This window comes from Centruroides sculpturatus, unplaced genomic scaffold (genome assembly GCF_000671375.1).
Source record: "Centruroides sculpturatus isolate CEXI.00-Female unplaced genomic scaffold, Cexi_2.0 scaffold31, whole genome shotgun sequence".
Classification (NCBI taxonomy): Eukaryota; Metazoa; Arthropoda; class Arachnida; order Scorpiones; family Buthidae; genus Centruroides; species Centruroides sculpturatus.
Genome location: NW_019384496.1, coordinates 1,111,453 through 1,130,538, shown reverse-complemented (window position 1 = coordinate 1,130,538; position 19,086 = coordinate 1,111,453). Strand labels below are relative to the sequence as shown.

The following is a 19,086-nucleotide window of genomic DNA, read 5'->3' as shown; positions in this document are numbered from 1 at the left end:
ACTGACCAGGATGAACGTACACGCCTCCCAGTCACCTTTAACCCATATGTTAAAGCGATATACGCTGAGATCGCCGGAAAACAACAATTACAAATAGCCTATAGAAGATGCCCAACAATCTACGACATCCTTAGAAATGGAAAAGGCAGTCCAGTTCGTAGCAGGCTTCCTGGCGTGTACTCTATCCCGCTGAAAGATAACAGATGTAACGAGAGCCTTGTCTATATCGGCTCAACCAAGCGATCTTTAAATACCAGAGTGCAAGAGCATCAAGCAGACCTTCAGCATGGGCGGTACACCTCGGCCCTAACCACCTTTGCATCTGATCCCGATATAGAACCGGAGTTCGACAAAGCTGACATCATTGACACTACGCCCCACCTGGAACAACTAAAATGGCGGGAAGCTATATTCATCTGTAAGGCTAACCACCGGACCACATGTATAAATCGGAAAGATGAGATTAATCTTTCTATAGCGTGGCAGGCCCTCATAAACAACGATCTATAAATAGCAACATCAGCGCACGATTGCGCATGACCATCTTAATGATCGTTTGTTATGCGAGTTTCATATTTTTTATTTAAACATCTGCGTTCTATTTTTAGATTCGGTTTTTATTTAAATATCTACGTTCCATTTTTCGTATTTCGTCGGAATTTTTTGTCTACCTGAAGAAGAGCTAGTTGGAAAGCTCGAAAATGTTTGTGGAAAGGATTTTTTCACGCAAATTACACCGGTAACAGGTTCAGTATTTAGTAATAGTGTATCTGTTTTAGATAAATTTTATTCTATTTTAAATTTTTAAATTCATAGTTGTATTAATTTCAATGTGGCAAATAGTTAATGTAAACTCTCATTTATTTGTTTCGTTGTTTAACATTGTTGTGGTACTTATAAATTAGTGTAATTTGTTGAAATATTTATCAGCATAACACACAAAAAAATTGTTAAGTAAAACAAAGTAGCAAGAACAAAATATCTTCTTTGATGACATAGCAGAAGACTGCTGCACTTTTTTTTAAAAAAAACTCACAATTCTGCAAACACTCCAACACTAATTGAAGAGGAACTAAAATGAATTTTTTCAGTAATATGCATAAATTTTGTTTAAGAGAACTAATCACACAGGGAACACACCAGTAATTGACTATGCCAACTTTATTATTCAAGGAAATACATTTCAGGCCTTCTGCCCCTTTCAGCCCTTTATTACAGACCTTCTTAATTAAACAATAAATGCTATATAATTCTAATACACCATACTGAATACACAATACACACATTAAAAATTTTTAATATAGTAAATTACTTTTGACTGTTTTTTAAAATTATATTAGTGACTCACTGTACTGTATATTTTTTAACCCAGTTGATATTTACATGGTACAGGATACAGTGCATTATAAACCTTTGGGTGGTGAAAGGGGGTTGGAAGGGAGCCACAATGGGCTTGGCTAATTATGTAATAATGGCTGCCAGATCTCACTGATGACTATTCCTGTGTTTAAATTCATTGTTTTACTTTAATTTTAATGATTTTTAAATGCTTATAAAATTATGTCATGTTGACTTAATTTTAATTTTATTTATCCCCTTTTTAATTAACCTTTTAGACCATTTTACATTTACTTTTATACAGGTATACAACCCTTTTAATTTTTTTATTTTTTAAAAAAATATTTTATTGTAGCTTCATAGTCAATTTAATATAAATTTTATTTATTAGTTTATGAATACAAAGTTGATTCATCCACTGGTCAGTATTATAATTTTAAAAAACAGTCAAAGGTAATTTACTATATTAAAAATTTTTTAATGTGTGTATTGTAAATTCAGTATGTCTTATTAGAATTATATAGCATTTATTGTTTAATTAAGAAGGTCTGTAATAAAGGGCTGAAAGGGGCAGAAGGCCTGAAATGTATTTCCTTGAATAATAAAGTTGGCATAGTCAATTACTGGTGTGTTCCCTGTGTGATTAGTTCTCTTAANTTCGTTACATCACTAATGCTATATAATTCTAATACACCATACTGAATACACAATACACACATTAAAAATTTTTAATATAGTAAATTACTTTTGACTGTTTTTTAAAATTATATTAGTGACTCACTGTACTGTATATTTTTTAACCCAGTTGATATTTACATGGTACAGGATACAGTGCATTATAAACCTTTGGGTGGTGAAAGGGGGTTGGAAGGGAGCCACAATGGGCTTGGCTAATTATGTAATAATGGCTGCCAGATCTCACTGATGACTATTCCTGTGTTTAAATTCATTGTTTTACTTTAATTTTAATGATTTTTAAATGCTTATAAAATTATGTCATGTTGACTTAATTTTAATTTTATTTTATACCGTGCATACATCACAATACGCGCTCACGATACTTTCGATTCGTCACTTTTCCATTGTAGAGTTCCCATTTTACAATTACGTGACTCAGCCTGGTGATAACGGAGAAAAGAGACAGATAGGACGTAGATATAAGTCACAGTTATGATTTCACAGATTCGAGACAGCTTGATAGCCTGAACGGCCCCAGGATTTCGCCCGTGCACGCTAAGTGACTTTCATTACAAGCATTTAGCTTTCCGAAGTCTATGACGACAATTGTTTGGCATTGACGGCCGCAAATTTTGCGCCAATAAGCTGCTTCGACTCGTTCGATTATGTTATCGACTCAATTTCATATTTATTTTCACATTTTCACTTTGCGGTCCTTCTCTGTTCTTTCTCCGTTATTTACACGTGTAGGACATTTCATTGTTATCCACATTTGATATCATCACTTATCACATACTGCCATGACGCTCATGTCTGTCCGCTTCAACTGTCAAGAATTAACGCGATTGGCGAAGCGTAGTGACAACGGGCCAATAGAGAGCGGGGTCCTTGCCATAATGCGGTTTGCACGCCAATTTTCGTATGTGCGATAATCGAGCCAAATAGTTTGGCCGAATATTCGGTATTCGGCCTGAGGCCGAATATACTATTCGTTACAACACTATATAGCATTCATTGTTTAATTAAGTAGATCTATAATAAAGGACTGAAGAGGGATAGAAGGCCCGAAATGAATTTCCTTGAATAATAAAGTTGGCATAGTCAATTACTGGTATGTTTCCTGTGTGATTAGTTCTCTTCAGCAAAATGTATGCTTATTACTAAAGGATCTATCAGTAGAACAAGTAAAAATTAAACAATAAAATGAATTTGCTCAATGGTCCAAAAAACATGTTATATACTTGTCAAATTTAACTATCTCCATTGTAAAGTTTTAAGGGTGTAAAGTTTAAGTATATTATTCCTGTATATGTTTTTTGCTTTTGTTAGCAAAAGCAAAAAAAGACACACAGGTTTTAGTCTTTTACTTAGGACCTATCTCAATACATCTCTCAATACATCTTGCTAAAATTTTTAAGAAACATAATTATGTGCTATCTGTCTCACCATTACCATCACTACACATACTTCTGTGCTATGACAGAGATAGTTTTGCCATACTTGAATGATAAGGCTATATAGAATTCCTTTCAAAATAAGATAGAGCACCAGCAATTAGTCCATCAGAACAGATTTCAATAAGCCATTTTCACAGGAAGAATCATAAGATGGCCTCATTCTAAATGACATGTAAGAATAACAAGTTGGCTCACTCAAGTGATGGAAAAAATTATTATGCAACACCCCTTCTGGTATAGTGAAGCATCGTCAGGTCTTTACATGATAAAGAATCCATATTTCAGGTGCATATTTTCTACAAAATGTCTATTATTGCCTTTCTCAGTTGCCACATTTTCCCTACTCTTGATGAAGGAAAACCCAGTTGTCAACTGCCATAAATAATCATGTGACCCACTAGTTTACTATTTGAACAGCCCATGATTAAGTTATTTTTTTTCATAATATAAAAAAAGGTCTAATAGAAAATGTTTTTTCCATGACAAGTATAAAACAAATTTTATTTTCATACATGAATTTTGTTTTTTGTGTTACTACATATGGTAATAAAAAATATCAAAGTCCAAAACAGCTTTAAACAGTTGATTATTGGTGCAATTACCCTACATGTATTGTAAACTTTGTGCTTAGTATCATTGTTTTGATAACCTTCAAAATTGTTTAAAATCCTAAGCTTTGTACTAGGCTTTAAATTTCTTTTTAATATGTTTATATATGTTTTAAGATCCATAGAACTATCAATAAATACCAAAGATCCCACTCTTATTGCTGACATGCATCACCATATTTTTAGGTTTCTACCCAGTATGTTTCACAGTAAGTTGTAAACAGATTTAATTTCTTTATTTGGCTTGCTCCATACCATTGTTTTTCCATTAGGGGGCTGTCCATAAATTATTTAATGTAGATATGAGTGGGTGGGCATGATGCATTTAGGGGGATGGGAGGTATTTATGTAATGCTAAGGTCTCAATCCATGAATAACAGAATGATTCATTTTTGTTTCTGAAGTGTTTCATAATGATCTGTACTGTTTGTGCATTTTATATGTTACATACACATGTAATTAATAAAATAATATTCAGTATCCTGTGCTGTGTGTTATTCCTTAGTTCCATTGCAAGGGTGAGATGGCAGTTGAAGAATATAAAAATAGCATTACATAATTTATGGACAATTCTAGATCAAAATTAAATTTAGTTTCATCAGCCAAAACAACATTTTTCTAATGGTTCAAAGTTCTTTGAAACATGCTCATGAATAATCTTCAACCTCTTTTGTCTATTCACCTTGCTAACAAAAATCTTTTTTATGTAGCATCCTTAAAATGATTTTCTCTTAAATAATTCTAATTCTTTTTGGGATAGCTTTCTTTTCAAAATATATTTCAACACTTTCTGGCTTTAATTCTCAAAGAACCAGTCATTGTTCATGAGCATTGAAGATCTTTTCATTGCTCAAATTTTATTTTTTACAGCTTGCCTCATTTTTTACATCTTTTTTTACATCTATTAAAGACACCCTAAACTGCCAAATGAATCCCATTAACAATTTTTTCTCTCTCACACAATGCTTGTTTGAAGTGATGAATCATTAGTTTCCTTATGTCTTAAAAAGACTGACCTCTGAAACATTAAAAAAAAAATGAACTTCTCATAAAAATTACTTAACTTTCAGCAGTGTGAAAGTACACCAATAAACAATTAAAAATAAAGTTTATTTATTTATTTTTAATATTATTTCAATGTTTCTCATTCAAAATAACCTAAACATGAATGAAATTAATTTAAGTATTTTCTTTTCATTATGAAATAACGTTTAACGGCTTAGTACAGTAAAATCTGTCTAAAGCGGAACCTTAAGAAAACGCGGACACCTGCCTAAACGGGGAAAATTCTTAGAAACTCAGCAATTTTCTGTGTTAAAAAAAAATAACCTGTTTAAAACGGAAATCAGCCAAAGCAGAAAAAATATTCGGTACCGTACGAGTCCGTTTTACGCAGGTTTCACTGTATATAATTAAATGAATGAAAGAGAATTCTACCTGCTTTCCAATTCTAATGCGTCCAAAGGTTCATTCTTTACTTGAATTTCAGACATTTTCGTTCTCTGACTTTTTTAATAATATTATTTTTTATTTTTCTTCCTAATTTGAATAGTTTTGGCTCTTATAAACAATCCGCATTATACACCAGATTCGCACGTGGAGAACGAGATCTCTCTGTGAACTAGAGTAGCGCTTTGGGTTGCCAACCTTACGAGAGAAAATTATCGTAAATTATCGTATTTCACTTAAAAATCATGGTGTAAAAATTCTTACACCATGCTTAAAATGACCGTACAGCCATCGCGATCCGTTACACTTACGCCCTCTATCCATAGAAGTTGTGACTAGATTCCCTACGTCAGAATCTATTAAACTTTTTATCAAAAAAAATTTAAACCCCATTTACAATGGAGTTTTTGCGACTTCCCTTTATAATACATGGTGCAAAATAAACCTGAATGGCATAATCTAAAATTTACGTTATTGCATACAATTTCGACGTATCGAATACTAATAAATAATTATTGAGGCACAGTGTTAGGAAACCTCTCCTATGTGGCTTACAGAATTGTGTTTGTTCTCAAAATATGTTCGATCGATTTTGATTAAACTTTGTTATTTTTCATTAATTGCGATGAGGAGTCAAAAAATGTAATGAGGATGCATTTAAATGTAAGCTAGGACATCGCGCGATTTTGTTGTGTCGCGATAGTATTGAGGCGGAAACCGGAAAGAAAGAAGTTATCCCTGCACCCGTTAAGCATATAAGTGGCTATTCTTGTACCTGACAACCCGGACAGGTGAACTTTGCACTTGCCGCCACAAAAGAGGTTATCCTTGTACCTGCCGGCCATGGGAGACACGATCTTTGCACTGCCCGATACGAAGAGGCGATCCTTGCACTTGACGACACGGAGAGGCGGTCCGAGAACAAAGCAATCGATGGCGATTGGTTTGTTCTTCGCACCTATTTTTTCGTTAGGCGCACGCAAGACTGTTTTTATTTTTGACCCTAGGCCTAAATTCCGTTAGGCGCGCTCAGTCGCATCAGACAGCACGAACATTGTCACTTTATTAATCTTGTATATCGAAAACGAAGTCATGGACTCCTATTTTTTATATTGATTTATATTTGTTTTGAGCGACTGTCTAGGGGATGCCTTCCGGGAGTTTTTCAAGGGTAACTGGCTCCTATTTAGGCGTTACAGACGTGGAGAAAACCCAGAAAACTACACTTGCCCAACCCGTCCTGGCGAGGCGCGAATCCACGACCGAACTTCCAGTGTTTAGGAAACGGAACCGCTTGGCCACTAGTGGGCTTTTTTATATTTAAATGGATCCTTATTATATTTTTGATTCTTCATCGAAATTAATGGAAAATGGCAAAGTTTTATCAAAATTCGCCGATTAAATTTTGAGGACAAACTCGATTCTGTAAGTCAGTGGCGTAGCGTAGTGGGGGCGGCAGGGGCGGCAAAATTTCACAATAAATAATAATAAGATCTTGTAAAAATTTGAACCATTCTAATCTAAACTTGCGTCGCGCCTACGATAGTGCTATCGTCTAGACCAAGGGTGGCCAACCTTTTCAGAAGGCGTGCCAAATTTCAGAAATAACATTTCCTGCCGGGCCACGCACCTATTTTTTTCTTATTTTTTAATTAAAGTAAACAAGCAAGCGTGCTACAGCTTCAACCACATCGTCGCTTCTCAGTAGGTGATATCGTGGTCAAACACTTGCCTGGTTTAATGTAAAAAAAACACAAAAAATAGGTATATTTATTTTTTTGAAGAAAATAAAATATAACCGAGAATCAAACATATTTATTAGACAATTTAAAAATATTTAAAAGTGAGACATCTGACTTTGTTTTACAGAACTAAGTGCATCAAAATTGATCTCCACTGATGTTGTCGCTACACGCATATTAAATTTTATCAACACCTAGCGTCGGACAAAAAACTAAGTAACCTCGAGTGTCAAATAGCGGGATATTTGAAATAGCCAAAAATCTATAAATTTTTCCAAAAATGAGAGCTATTTCATATTTTTCTTAGCTATAATTTAAAAATACATGATACGAATAACTCATGATGTAATGTTCTTTTGGTGATATTTACAATAAAGTTAACATTTACGTTCATTCGACCTAGCTCCGCGGGCCACAACATGACTCCAGGCGGGCCGCATGAGGCCCGCGGGCCTCCTGTTGGCCACCCCTGGTCTAGACAGTCCGGGAATCGGCTCGCCGTCCGGGTGAACTAGTAATTTCATCCGAGGATATACTGCGCAACCTGTTGACCTTTTTTCGCTGCACTAGCACGGAATTTTTCATTGCTTGTTCTGTGACAAAACTGAATTTTAGTCTTTTAAATAGAGATACCTAAATAAGGGGACGAAATTTTCCTCCTCTCCAAACGGCTGACACCCACGCTACGCCGCTGCTGTAAACCCATAGAAGACGTGCTAGCGACCGTAAAACATCGTACAACAAATTCGCGCGATTCATGCGATATTGCTTTGTCGCTCGCGCTCTTGATACGATCTTATATCGCAAAAACGAAGTCATTGACTCCCATTTTTTATTACATTTTTGGATTTTTCGTCGCAATTAATTGAAAATAGTAACGTTTAATCAAAATCGATCGAACAGATTTTCAGAACGAACACAATTATGTAAGCCACAAGTCATTTTTGAGGCTTCGCTAAACTCCGCCTCAAAATTAACTTGTAAATGAAAGTCCATGACTTCGTTTTCGATATATAGAGATATTAAAGTGACAATGTCCGTGCTCTCTGATGCGACTGAATCCGCCTAACAGAATTTAGGCGCGAAAAACGAACAAACACAAGAACAAAGCAATCGCCATTTCCATCGATTGTTTTGTTCTTGGATCGCCTCCTGGTGTCGGCAAATGCAAGGATCGTCTCTCCCGTGGCCGGCAGTACAAGGATAGTCTATTTTGTGTCGGAAAGTGCAAAGTTCACCTGTTTGAGTCCGTCAGATACAAGGATCACCTCTTGTATGATTCACATTCAAGTGCTTGTGACCTCTTAGTTTAAGAAATACTGCCCTATATCAAAAAAGGGCTCAGTTATAGAGAGCTCACTAGATGGAAACTACTCTGTAACAAAATGTATTAATATAGTACTTATATTTTGTACAAGTAGAAATATAATGGCATTACAACAGAACGTTTAGTACAAATTTTCTTTGTAAATCAATTTATCAGTCGGTCGTGAAGCAGTTAGCAGTCTCGAAAAGTAAGAAAAAAGTGCGCCTTATAATCAAGAATATAAAATAATATATAACGATTAATTAAGCAATATCTTCCGAAAATTTAGTAGCCTGTAGCGGAGAAAAAAGACATGAGATATCAATGAGAAGGCGATAGGTACAGTATAAAAATGGTAATTGGGAATTAATTGTTTCCAATAGTTAACAGTTATTTTGAAAGTAAGGCGTATTTCTGAAATTATCGCACAAAACCGCATTGTCGTACAAATACGATAATTGTCGTACAGATGGCAACTCTGTTAAATTTCAGCAACATTGTCAGATTGAAAGAAAGCTGTTTATCGTACTTATCCAACGAGATAGAATAACATAGAGTGCCAGTAGCAAGGTCTATATAAGATCAGGACACGCTCCCGTGATTCTATGTGGCAGCGGTCATTTTGGGACTTATCGATAGACTACACTCCACACGTAGTTCCTGCGTGAGTCGGCTATTATCAGGGCCGGATTAACCCACTTTGGGGCCCTAGACATTTTCTTCTTACGGGCTCCCCTTTCTCACACTAGAAATAGAGCACACAAAAAATATAAAACAATAAATAAAACAAAACTAAATAATGTGAAAAACTAAAACAAATCTTAAATTTTTATTAATAAAAAATATTTAATACACAACAATAAATTTTAGTTTTTCTAGAAAAGTTTGAACAATTTGTTTATAAATTTAAAAAATTGAAATTTGTTTTATTAAACGTCTAACAAAAGTTGTTGTACAATAACAATATTTACCTTAAAATATTAATTGTCAACAAGACTATGTGTTGTCTATAAAATCGTACTGCCTGCTGTGTTACCAGCTTAGAGGTATAAAGGTGTATATGTCAGGAGTTGCAATTTGGCACAGAGTATTAAATGCCCAAATCATGCGCGCATAAAAAAAAAAACACAGACTTGTAGGTACTCAGAGGACCCATACCGAGTCAAAGTAAAATACAAAATGGCGACTCTGTCTACAAACAGGCAAACCGAAGTCAGGTGGTGAGAGTAACACCCGCAGTCGTTCTAGGAAATGGACTCTGACTCTAGGACTGAACACGTAGTATTTTCTTTGTTAAATAAAATTTGTAATCTAATTTTGTAAATTTGGGAATGCTTCATATAACATTAATGTTATGTCGTTACATGTAGGTTTTTTAACGTTATCTAGTATACTAAAATCGTGGGACCGATAAAAATTTGGTGTTATGATCGGGTTAAACTGTATATTGTTCGTGCAAAATAAAAAAAAAATAATAATAATTTCGGACGATACAATAGCCACGATTATTTTTTTCAAAGACGGGAAATTTTCGTTAGGCATCGACAAAAATTCAACCCGGGCCGACGCGCAACGGAGAGAAATTTCGAAATTGGATAGGTTAATTTCATCGAAAATGCATGGTGGACGACCTCGTGGTCGTGGCTGGCGAAGTTTGAACGATCGCGCCCAAAAGCAGCGATACCAAAGAATATTGGAGAATGAGAAAAAGATCCGCTTTGAGCGTCAAAGTGATTCCGCTTAGTAGTGTCTCCGAGACATAGTCGTGTCCCAAATACGGTTTTGCCGTTTTACTTGTTTAATTTAACCTTTTTGGTTAATATTTAAATAATATAATATTTTACCATTATTATACAGTTGTCCAACAGAAGAGTAATCTATCTTATTACAAATCTTTTCAAAATAGACAGTTTGACCGGGCCCTTCTAAAAACCGGGCCCTAGACATTTGTCTCATTTGTCTATGCGATGATCCGGCCCTGGCTATTATTACGTATATAAGTACTCAAACCTTTAAACAATGGATTACTGTGTGGCACCAAATTGTAAAAGTAAATCTACAGACGTTCGCATGTTTAAATTTACTGTAAATAAGCAGAGGAAAGCAAAATGTAACGTAGACATCAGTTACATGATGCAGTTCAAAGAGTTTGTGTGTGTAAAGTTTGTAACAAGTGATTTAAATGAGTGGATACTCTTCCTGTCCACGAACGAACTATACATGGAAATTTATAAACGATATTGGCAATCCAGATATAAAACAACTGTAGTTTTTTCATTTTTCTATCTGATGATAAAATAATTAAAATGACCATATTGTATTTAAAAATAAAGTTATGGTGATGGTATTGACTTATACTCTCAATATTTATTAATAAAACATTGCAAAAAATTTAGTTTAATATTAATTTATACTTAATTCAATTTAAATAAAATTTACATTTATTTTAAGAGGATTTTTAGTCGTATTTTCAAAAACTAACATTACAAGAAATTTATTTTTATGATCTAATTTATCAAAACTAACTTAGACAATTAAAAGTCATAATGATCGATATTTAGATAATTACGTAACCAACTATTTAAGTGAGATAAAAACGTAAATAATTTTTATTCAGACATTTTTATTGAATGCAAATTTTTCGAGATAATCTTCTTTAATGATTATAAATAATATACCTAATCATAGAATAGAAAAAAAGTCTTGTCGAAAAAAGTTGAACGTTAAAAACATTTCTTTGTATATGGCTTCAAAGTATTAAATTAAATTGCAAGGCAAATCAGCATCTACTTCTACTAACGATAAGCATGAGGAAATACAAAAGTTAATAGAAAATATATCAAGTTACAAGCCTGGTGATTATAAATTTGAATAAAAGAAATATAAATTATTTCCAACAGCGAAAAAATTTTATCTTTATATAAAATCAAAAACATAATTCGACATTTGTCCTTTAAACCCGACGCCTGTAACAAGTTTCTTTCTTTTTTCTTTTCTTTTTTTTTTGCAGTAAACAGCTTCTACTTTATTTGTTTTTATTAAACTTGGTTTTATAAAATTTAATGTTTGTTAACTATTATTTTAATTATTAAATTGTATTTTATTTTAAAAAATTCTATTACTATTAAGTTACACCTCAAAAATATCATTCCCAAAGTTGTGATTTTAGACAGACTTGATTGTTAGTATATATATATTTTTTTTATAGTCTTGTATTTTAAACAAGTGTTGTTAACGATTTATGATAGGAAATGCAACGCATTGATTTCCTTCTCTTAATTACATCTGATATACTTGAATAGAATCATAGTTGATTTTTATAACATTTTGACAATTTATATATTTTTTTATAACTGAAAATTCATTTTTTACATACCGTACATTCATTTTACTAAAATCATTTATTTTGTTTGAAATATAAATTTAAAATTTCATAATGGACCTAATAATAATAACACTGTAATAAACTGAAAATCTTCAGCTTTAGCAATAGCACTTACATGTACAATCATATACTTACAATCATATAAAAACAGCCATAAAAAATATATGTGCAAATAAGAAAATTCTTAAATACATAAACGAATAGCATGTAAAAATAACAGCTTTTCCTGTAGTAATACTTTGATTTAGTCCGGTGTAACACTGGCCACTGGTATAGATCGAGTAGGAGACAATTTACTAACATAATAATAAAGTGAGTTAACATAATATATTATATCAGACTACGGACCCCTTAGATAAAGTAGTCATAATCATGATCAATTTATAAAAATTTATTCATCGAAAACTAACTACAAAATTGGAATTTTCATTCAAAAGAATCGTGACTCTGTTAGAAAACTTCAGAATTAATGAAGGGTGATAGAGTTATAGACTCATAATGTAGTTCGAGTATAATTGTTTTCATATTGCTATTTACAAACATGGTCGCTCCATTGTAGGCTCGGCCGAATTCATAATAGGTTGCTAAAAAAAAGCCTTAGTGCACACAGGGAAGAGATTTGAAAAAAAAAATATTCGTTTCTAAAATATATAATATACAAATGCCTAGTTTGAAGTATAATTGCAGGATAAGAAAAGGAAAAGAAAGAAAAAACGTGAACTGTTTTGTATTATCTGAATGCTACGCTTTTTGTGATTTTCTGCTTTTCATTGTTTTATGTATAAAATTGTTGCTCAAAACTAAGAATGGCTTTGAATGACTACTTTGATGGGAATTGTAAGGTATAGTAGTTAGTGAACTTCAAGAACTTTATAACAGTGCAGTGGCGTGCCGTGACATTTGATGATAGGAAAGCTATATTTCTGTAAGAAGCTGACTTCCAGGGACAATCAGTTAATTGCGCGTCAGTAAAAGTCTAGGATCCATTCGTATTCGTTTGTTCGATAAGCTAGTAAAAACCGTAGACTTCTCTAAATGTATTTTTAATAGATTATCTGACGTACTTAATAAATAAACAAGTTCAATATAATTACCTCTGTTATTAGATTCAATAGATTCCCTATGACCTCTAAATAAATGCCAATTCTTGCTATTAATTTAGATATAATATATCTATTAGCCGTAACTATCTTGTTATAATTTTCAATATTTATTTTATATGATTTACTAATGTTAATAGATTGTCCGTCATTTGTTTTCTAACTAATTCGTTTTACGACCAGGTAGTGTCCACGGAAATTTTCAAAATTTACAACTTTTCAGTCATTCTCATTGAACTGGAAAAATTTCTGTCTTTATTACATGTAATATTACGAAGAAATCAGTCCCCACTGAACTCGGCTAAGGATTGGTTCAGTTAAGCTTTTAAGTAAAATTCCGATTCTTTCAGCAGGGTTTTATTTATGTCCCTAATTCTATAATCTCTTAATTATTTAACTGCTTGTTAAGTAGAAATAAGTTGAAACCGGTTACTTTAAACTTGAATACAGTATTTGTAGTCTTGGGTAAAGTGGCTAGAAAATACAGTGTCGAAAGCGCTTATATTCTTCCATTTAGGGTTTCTCATTTCCCGATCTTTTGCTTGTCCCGGGATTACAGGATAAAAGTGAACTGTTTCCCGGAATGCCGGGAAATCCCGAGATAGAATTAATAATTTTTAAGATATCATGAAATGAAATGATATAATTATTTTTCATTTTTTAAAGTAATTTAGTACATTCTGCACTTTCCAAAATCATATTAATAATGTTGTGTAAGATATATATTAAAAATTACCTTTGAATTACATAGAAATTTTCACAAATAGAAAAAATTTATTAAACTTTGCTCGAAACTGTATACAACAACAACAACAACAACAACAACAACAATGTTTTGAATTGAGTTAAAAATGAAAAAAAAAATGAACTTAAATTAAACTTCTAACTTACAAAGTAATTTCGTTTTTCAAATAAAATATAATACAAAATATTGTAAATTTTTATAAGATTTTAAAGAAACAAAGATGGTCAATACTTCGATCACTCGATCTGGTTCTTATTTTAGTAATGAAAAGTCCTGCTACCGAGAATGCCCTTGCCGATTCAATTGATGTGATTGGAATCGTGTTTAATGCATTTAAGAGAAGACAGAATATTATGTGTTTTTCACCTGTAGCCTGGGAGATTTCTAGTTCGTTTTCGAGATTGTAGTAAAGATCATACTTCTTTTGCTCTCTAGTATTCTTGCTTTGTTTACCTCGACAGCTTTAATTAATAGAAATATCATAGCCAAATAATTCGGCAGTTCGTTTGTCTTTAATAATCAGGTTATGAAGAAAAACTTCATACTTACATACTTCGTACTCGTTTGTATCCTTACCCGAATTTGCACAACTTGGCGTTACGCAGTTATTGAAGCTACTGGGCATGGTTAAAAATAAAGACAGCAAAAGCACAATTATTCTAGATATTACACGTTCAGGTAATCGGGATTACTTGCTACAACGGGATTAGTAGTATCTGGTAGGTTACTAAGTTTACTTAGAAGAAAATAAATCTTTTGAAGTTCTTTAATGGCTTTACTTAAAAGAGATGGGGCTTTATTGACCAGACTGGCAAACAATAATCATATATGGATTGAAAATTCGTAAAATAAAGAACTCTTACTACTGACCCATCCGATGTACAGTAGGTTTTGCATTAGACTAACTTCTATGATATGCTGTATATGTTTGGACTGCTTTATGAATTAAACGTCAGTATAAATATTTCCCGATAGATAATAAGTGAAATATTATTACAGAAGCCAATTTTGCCAATTATTTTCTAGAAACTGAAAAAAAAATAAGATTTAGGTTTTCTTAATTTTACTTTACATTTTTATTAGTTTTAAAGGATATTTCCACACGATGTATGTAGCACGCTTTTACTTTCCTAGCTGTTATGTATACATAATAAGGGAAAGTAATGGAATCGTGTCAAATTTGACCCTCCGAGTTTTTTGCAAATCTATACGTTTCGGTACACCTGAACCCAAAAAGTCAAAAAAAAAAAAAAAAAAAGGAAAAAAATTCCGTGGATATGTATGTGTGTGTGTGTTTGTTGGCGTCTATGTCGATTAATATCTCATGACGAAGTGAAGATAAAGAAACGAAATTTGGCATGGTAGCTTCTATATAAGGGGCATTGATGCTATTAAATTTTGGTTGCAAAAGGTCACAGGAATGGAGAGATAGAGGGTGGTCACGTGATATATCTCGTTACAGTTAAGACTTAATGAATATTTTACTTGTTATTAGCATTTATAGTGTTTCATGCAACCCATTTCTACCTTAAAAATTAAGTATTTTGCTATTTTATAATAATTAAAAATACATAAAGTGTTTATAACAAAATCTCATAAAAGCCGGGAAAGTTAGTCAACACGTTGCTACATTTTTTTTTTCTTTACGTTAGAAAAAAATTAAACTTGTGTAAAAATGATTGAAAATACTCTGTTTATAATTTAAAATATAAAAACCCTTACAATTACTAACAAAGTGGGCATAGGAATGAATTTGTATTAGTAATTTCAAATCAATTATATTCTCAATTCTATAGTTCTGCAGTTCCCTAGTTCTTGCAGTATCTTAATGGCGGCACGACGGTGGCACCACAGTACGGGAAAATACACGAACCTTCACTGGAAACTTGTGGGTATCATAAATAAGAATTGTCGTGTCTAATTTTTGGTAGTTTGAAAGAAATATTATGTTGTCAAAAAATAAACTTGTTCATTTTCAACTATCTATGTGTATCCTTTGCTATTTTACAACCCTTAAAACCTTAAGTATTCCTTTCTGCCCTGGTTTCCTCTATACAGATAGAGTAGGGTTAAATAATAATATAAAATCAAAATTATTATAAATAAATTAAATAAATTTATAAAAACATTACATATTCATGAATTTTACTTCAATATCGATTTAAATAGCTTTGAAGGTGGTCAACATAAATTTAAATAGCTTGTGAAAACTGAAAATATTTAATTATATTATTAATTTAATTAAGAATTAAAACGTTTAGTTGACTTTTAATTTTTTTCAGATCAGAAATCTTAGATCGGTATTAAAAAATCTAAGTAAAAATATGCATAATATGATATTTTTAATTCGTTATAGATGCAAATGCATATGTATAAAATGTAATATATTTTTAAAATGATTGTATAAAAATAATTTTCTTAAATAAGTAGCTGTTTTAGAAAATAACTTGCCATTATTTAAATAGATATTTATATAAAAACTTATCAAAATTAATATCTTATAAAAGCTACATACGCATGAATATACAGTATTCAGCATAACACATAAGAATGTATTAATGAAAGAATGAATAATTTCAGAATTATTGTTCGACAATGCTGCTTGGAGTTATTGTGGTATTAATATTGTTATTATATTTCTTAAAAAAATGTTTCTATCAATATTATATAGTGTTTGTAATTTTAAAATATAAATACATACATTAAATCAATAAAACTGCGAGCTAGTAAAATAATCAAAATAGTTTTAAATGTAAAATCATAATTGTTTTTAATGATCATACGTAAAATTATATTTTTTATTCCCAAGAATTTAATGTAAATTTAATTACAATATAAATTGTATACATAATTAATTAAAAATCGAATTTAGTTGAATGTAGATCTATAAGAGATATTGACAATTCTAAAAATATAAAAGCCGATTTTCTCTGTAATAGATAAATATTTTCATAACAGTTTTCTATATATGACAAATTATTAAATAGATTTTTAAAATCGATTAAATTATATTATTAATCTTTAATTTTTAAATAATTTAATTTTCATTAAAATAAATAGTTATATAAAAATTTATGTTCTAAACCTAATTAAAAAAAATTAAACATAATATAAAACTTTCATTTGAATGTTAAAGAATTGAAATTGATATACAATTTTCATTATTATTATTTTCCGCANTTTTTGTAATACAGAGTTTATTGGAAATTAATGGATCACTTGACATTTTTTGAGTTAACCTCAGGTTTACATTGGTCATATCGCCTATTCCAATCTGATAAACATATCACAAATTTATTACTAGACTAGGTTTATTATATCAATACAAGTTTGTGGAATTTGTATGAAATTGGAATTCGTTATTATTGATAAGTTAATTAAACGAATTGAATAGCTGGTTAAACATGTTTACGTTAATATTTTTTTGTATTTATATATCAGAAGATATAATAAAGTAAAGAATAAAAATAATAAAATGGCGCTATTAATGTCAGCAATAAAATTTCTTTTTCTGCAGTAAAAATTATTTAACAATTTAAATTCCACACTTAAGCTTTCTGTTTAAGCAATCTTGTATGTTTGAAAAATTACGAGTAAAAAATTTTACTAGAACATATATTTCATGAAATTATCAATATTAGGTAGGACATTAAATAATACAAATATGTAAATTTAAAGACCTACATAATCAAATATATTTTATTGGGAACTTTTTTTATTCTTCTTAACAGCTGGTTTCAAAAATTAATATAAACAAAATCTAATGGCTTGTCTATGTTTACTTTTGCATTATATATTTTATAATTTATAAACTTTCACGTTATTTGTAAATTTTTGCCTATTTTTTGCTCCAGTTATTCTTAACTGGATGCTATATGCCAAGTTAATAAATTGTAAATTGAAATCAAGGTTTTAAAATAAACATCATGTAATTATTGTGTATATTTATTAACATGTAACGAGTTGTTAAATTTCTCGCTTTCTTTGTTTTATAAAGCGAAGTATTATAAAATATTTCTAATAATATTAATAAAAGGAGTATTTTTTCTATTAATTTTTTTGTTTTTAATGACTGCCGTATTATTTTACGACTTATAAGATGCACTCCCATTTCAGCACAGAATATTTAGGAAAAAATATTTAGTGTATTTAAGTCATTCTGTATAATCTGATAAAATGATAATGTAAATAATAATATATTTAAGCCTTTAGAAAAGGTAACTCCTTAACTTTGAAGAGTTGGATGCATATGACTAACGATCGATTGATAAGATTTTCAAGTTATCTAATAGTTACAATAGTTAGTAATAATAATAATATGTTTAACTTAATAACATTAAACATTTTTATTCATGAGTTGGACTAAACAGTGATTAGACTGTGGCCTTTTGAAGTCCATTAGAGAAATTCAGTGCCGCGTTATAACTTTATGGGACCCAGGCGAATTTGAATTAGGATGTCCCGTGTAGTGTTTGTTGCCTTCAGACATTTTCCTTCGGGGGAATTTTTAGGGAGAAATATTTTCTTATAAAAGATTGGTTTGTCCAATCTTTTATAAGCATTACTTATAGGCAAAAAGGGCAATTACTTTTTTGCCCATAAGTTGATGCGCCACTAAGAAAATTCATTAGCATGAGAGATCGAAATTTTACATGTAATAGACAGGGCGATTTTTTGGATTTTTTTTTTTTTTTGTAGGAAAAATGTCACGTCTTACATGACGTAAAATACGGTACTTTTCAAAAGTCGCCATGTTCAATGTTACGAAAACAACAAAAAAGGTCTAATGATAATGATTTCGTTAACCAGAAGATTGATAAGATCACTCTCACGAATTTCTTTACTAGCAATACTTAAAATCTATTTTCTTAACCGGAAAAAATCTCAACATCTAAATTATTGAATCAATTATCATTTTGTATTTTGGTAAAGCAAAATATAAAATTCTTTAAATATAATAACTTCATATATATATTAAATAGAATATTCTTAACCTTGATGATTGCAGCACATCTTAAAGATTTGATCTTAAACGTCATATCTATGCAGAAGACAACAGAATAGATAGTAAATAAAACAATTTTTCAAGAATAATTAAATATTTTAACAAGTTCATAGTAATTACTCTCTTCGATATTTATTTATCGAATGTAAGATCAAATTTTCTTAGTATCTTTCCTAAATTTGATTTAAAATTCTTCTTAGATTAAGTTTTAAACACAAGTTATATTTTAAAATCTTTTGATAATTTTGATAAACTATAAAAAAATATATTGTT

At 31.0% G+C, this 19,086-nt stretch overlaps 1 protein-coding gene across 2 annotated transcripts in view; it reads right to left on the bottom strand.

Annotated features, from left to right (window-relative positions):
- The window catches only part of LOC111621950 (DNA-directed RNA polymerase III subunit RPC6-like), a 43,333-nt gene extending 36,922 nt beyond the window's left edge, over positions 1–6,411 (bottom strand). The window contains exons 1-2 of one of the 2 annotated variants that reach the window (XM_023364212.1): positions 6,306–6,411; positions 5,519–5,728 (exon numbers count right to left, since the gene is read on the bottom strand). In XM_023364212.1, coding sequence (XP_023219980.1) covers positions 5,519–5,574 — 56 coding nt within the window. In that variant the 5' untranslated portion in view covers positions 5,575–5,728; positions 6,306–6,411. Of the gene's footprint in view, positions 1–5,518; positions 5,835–6,305 lie in introns of those variants that run through there. The other variant, XM_023364211.1, reaches the window with a different exon arrangement.
- Positions 6,412–19,086: the final 12,675 nt, after the last annotated feature.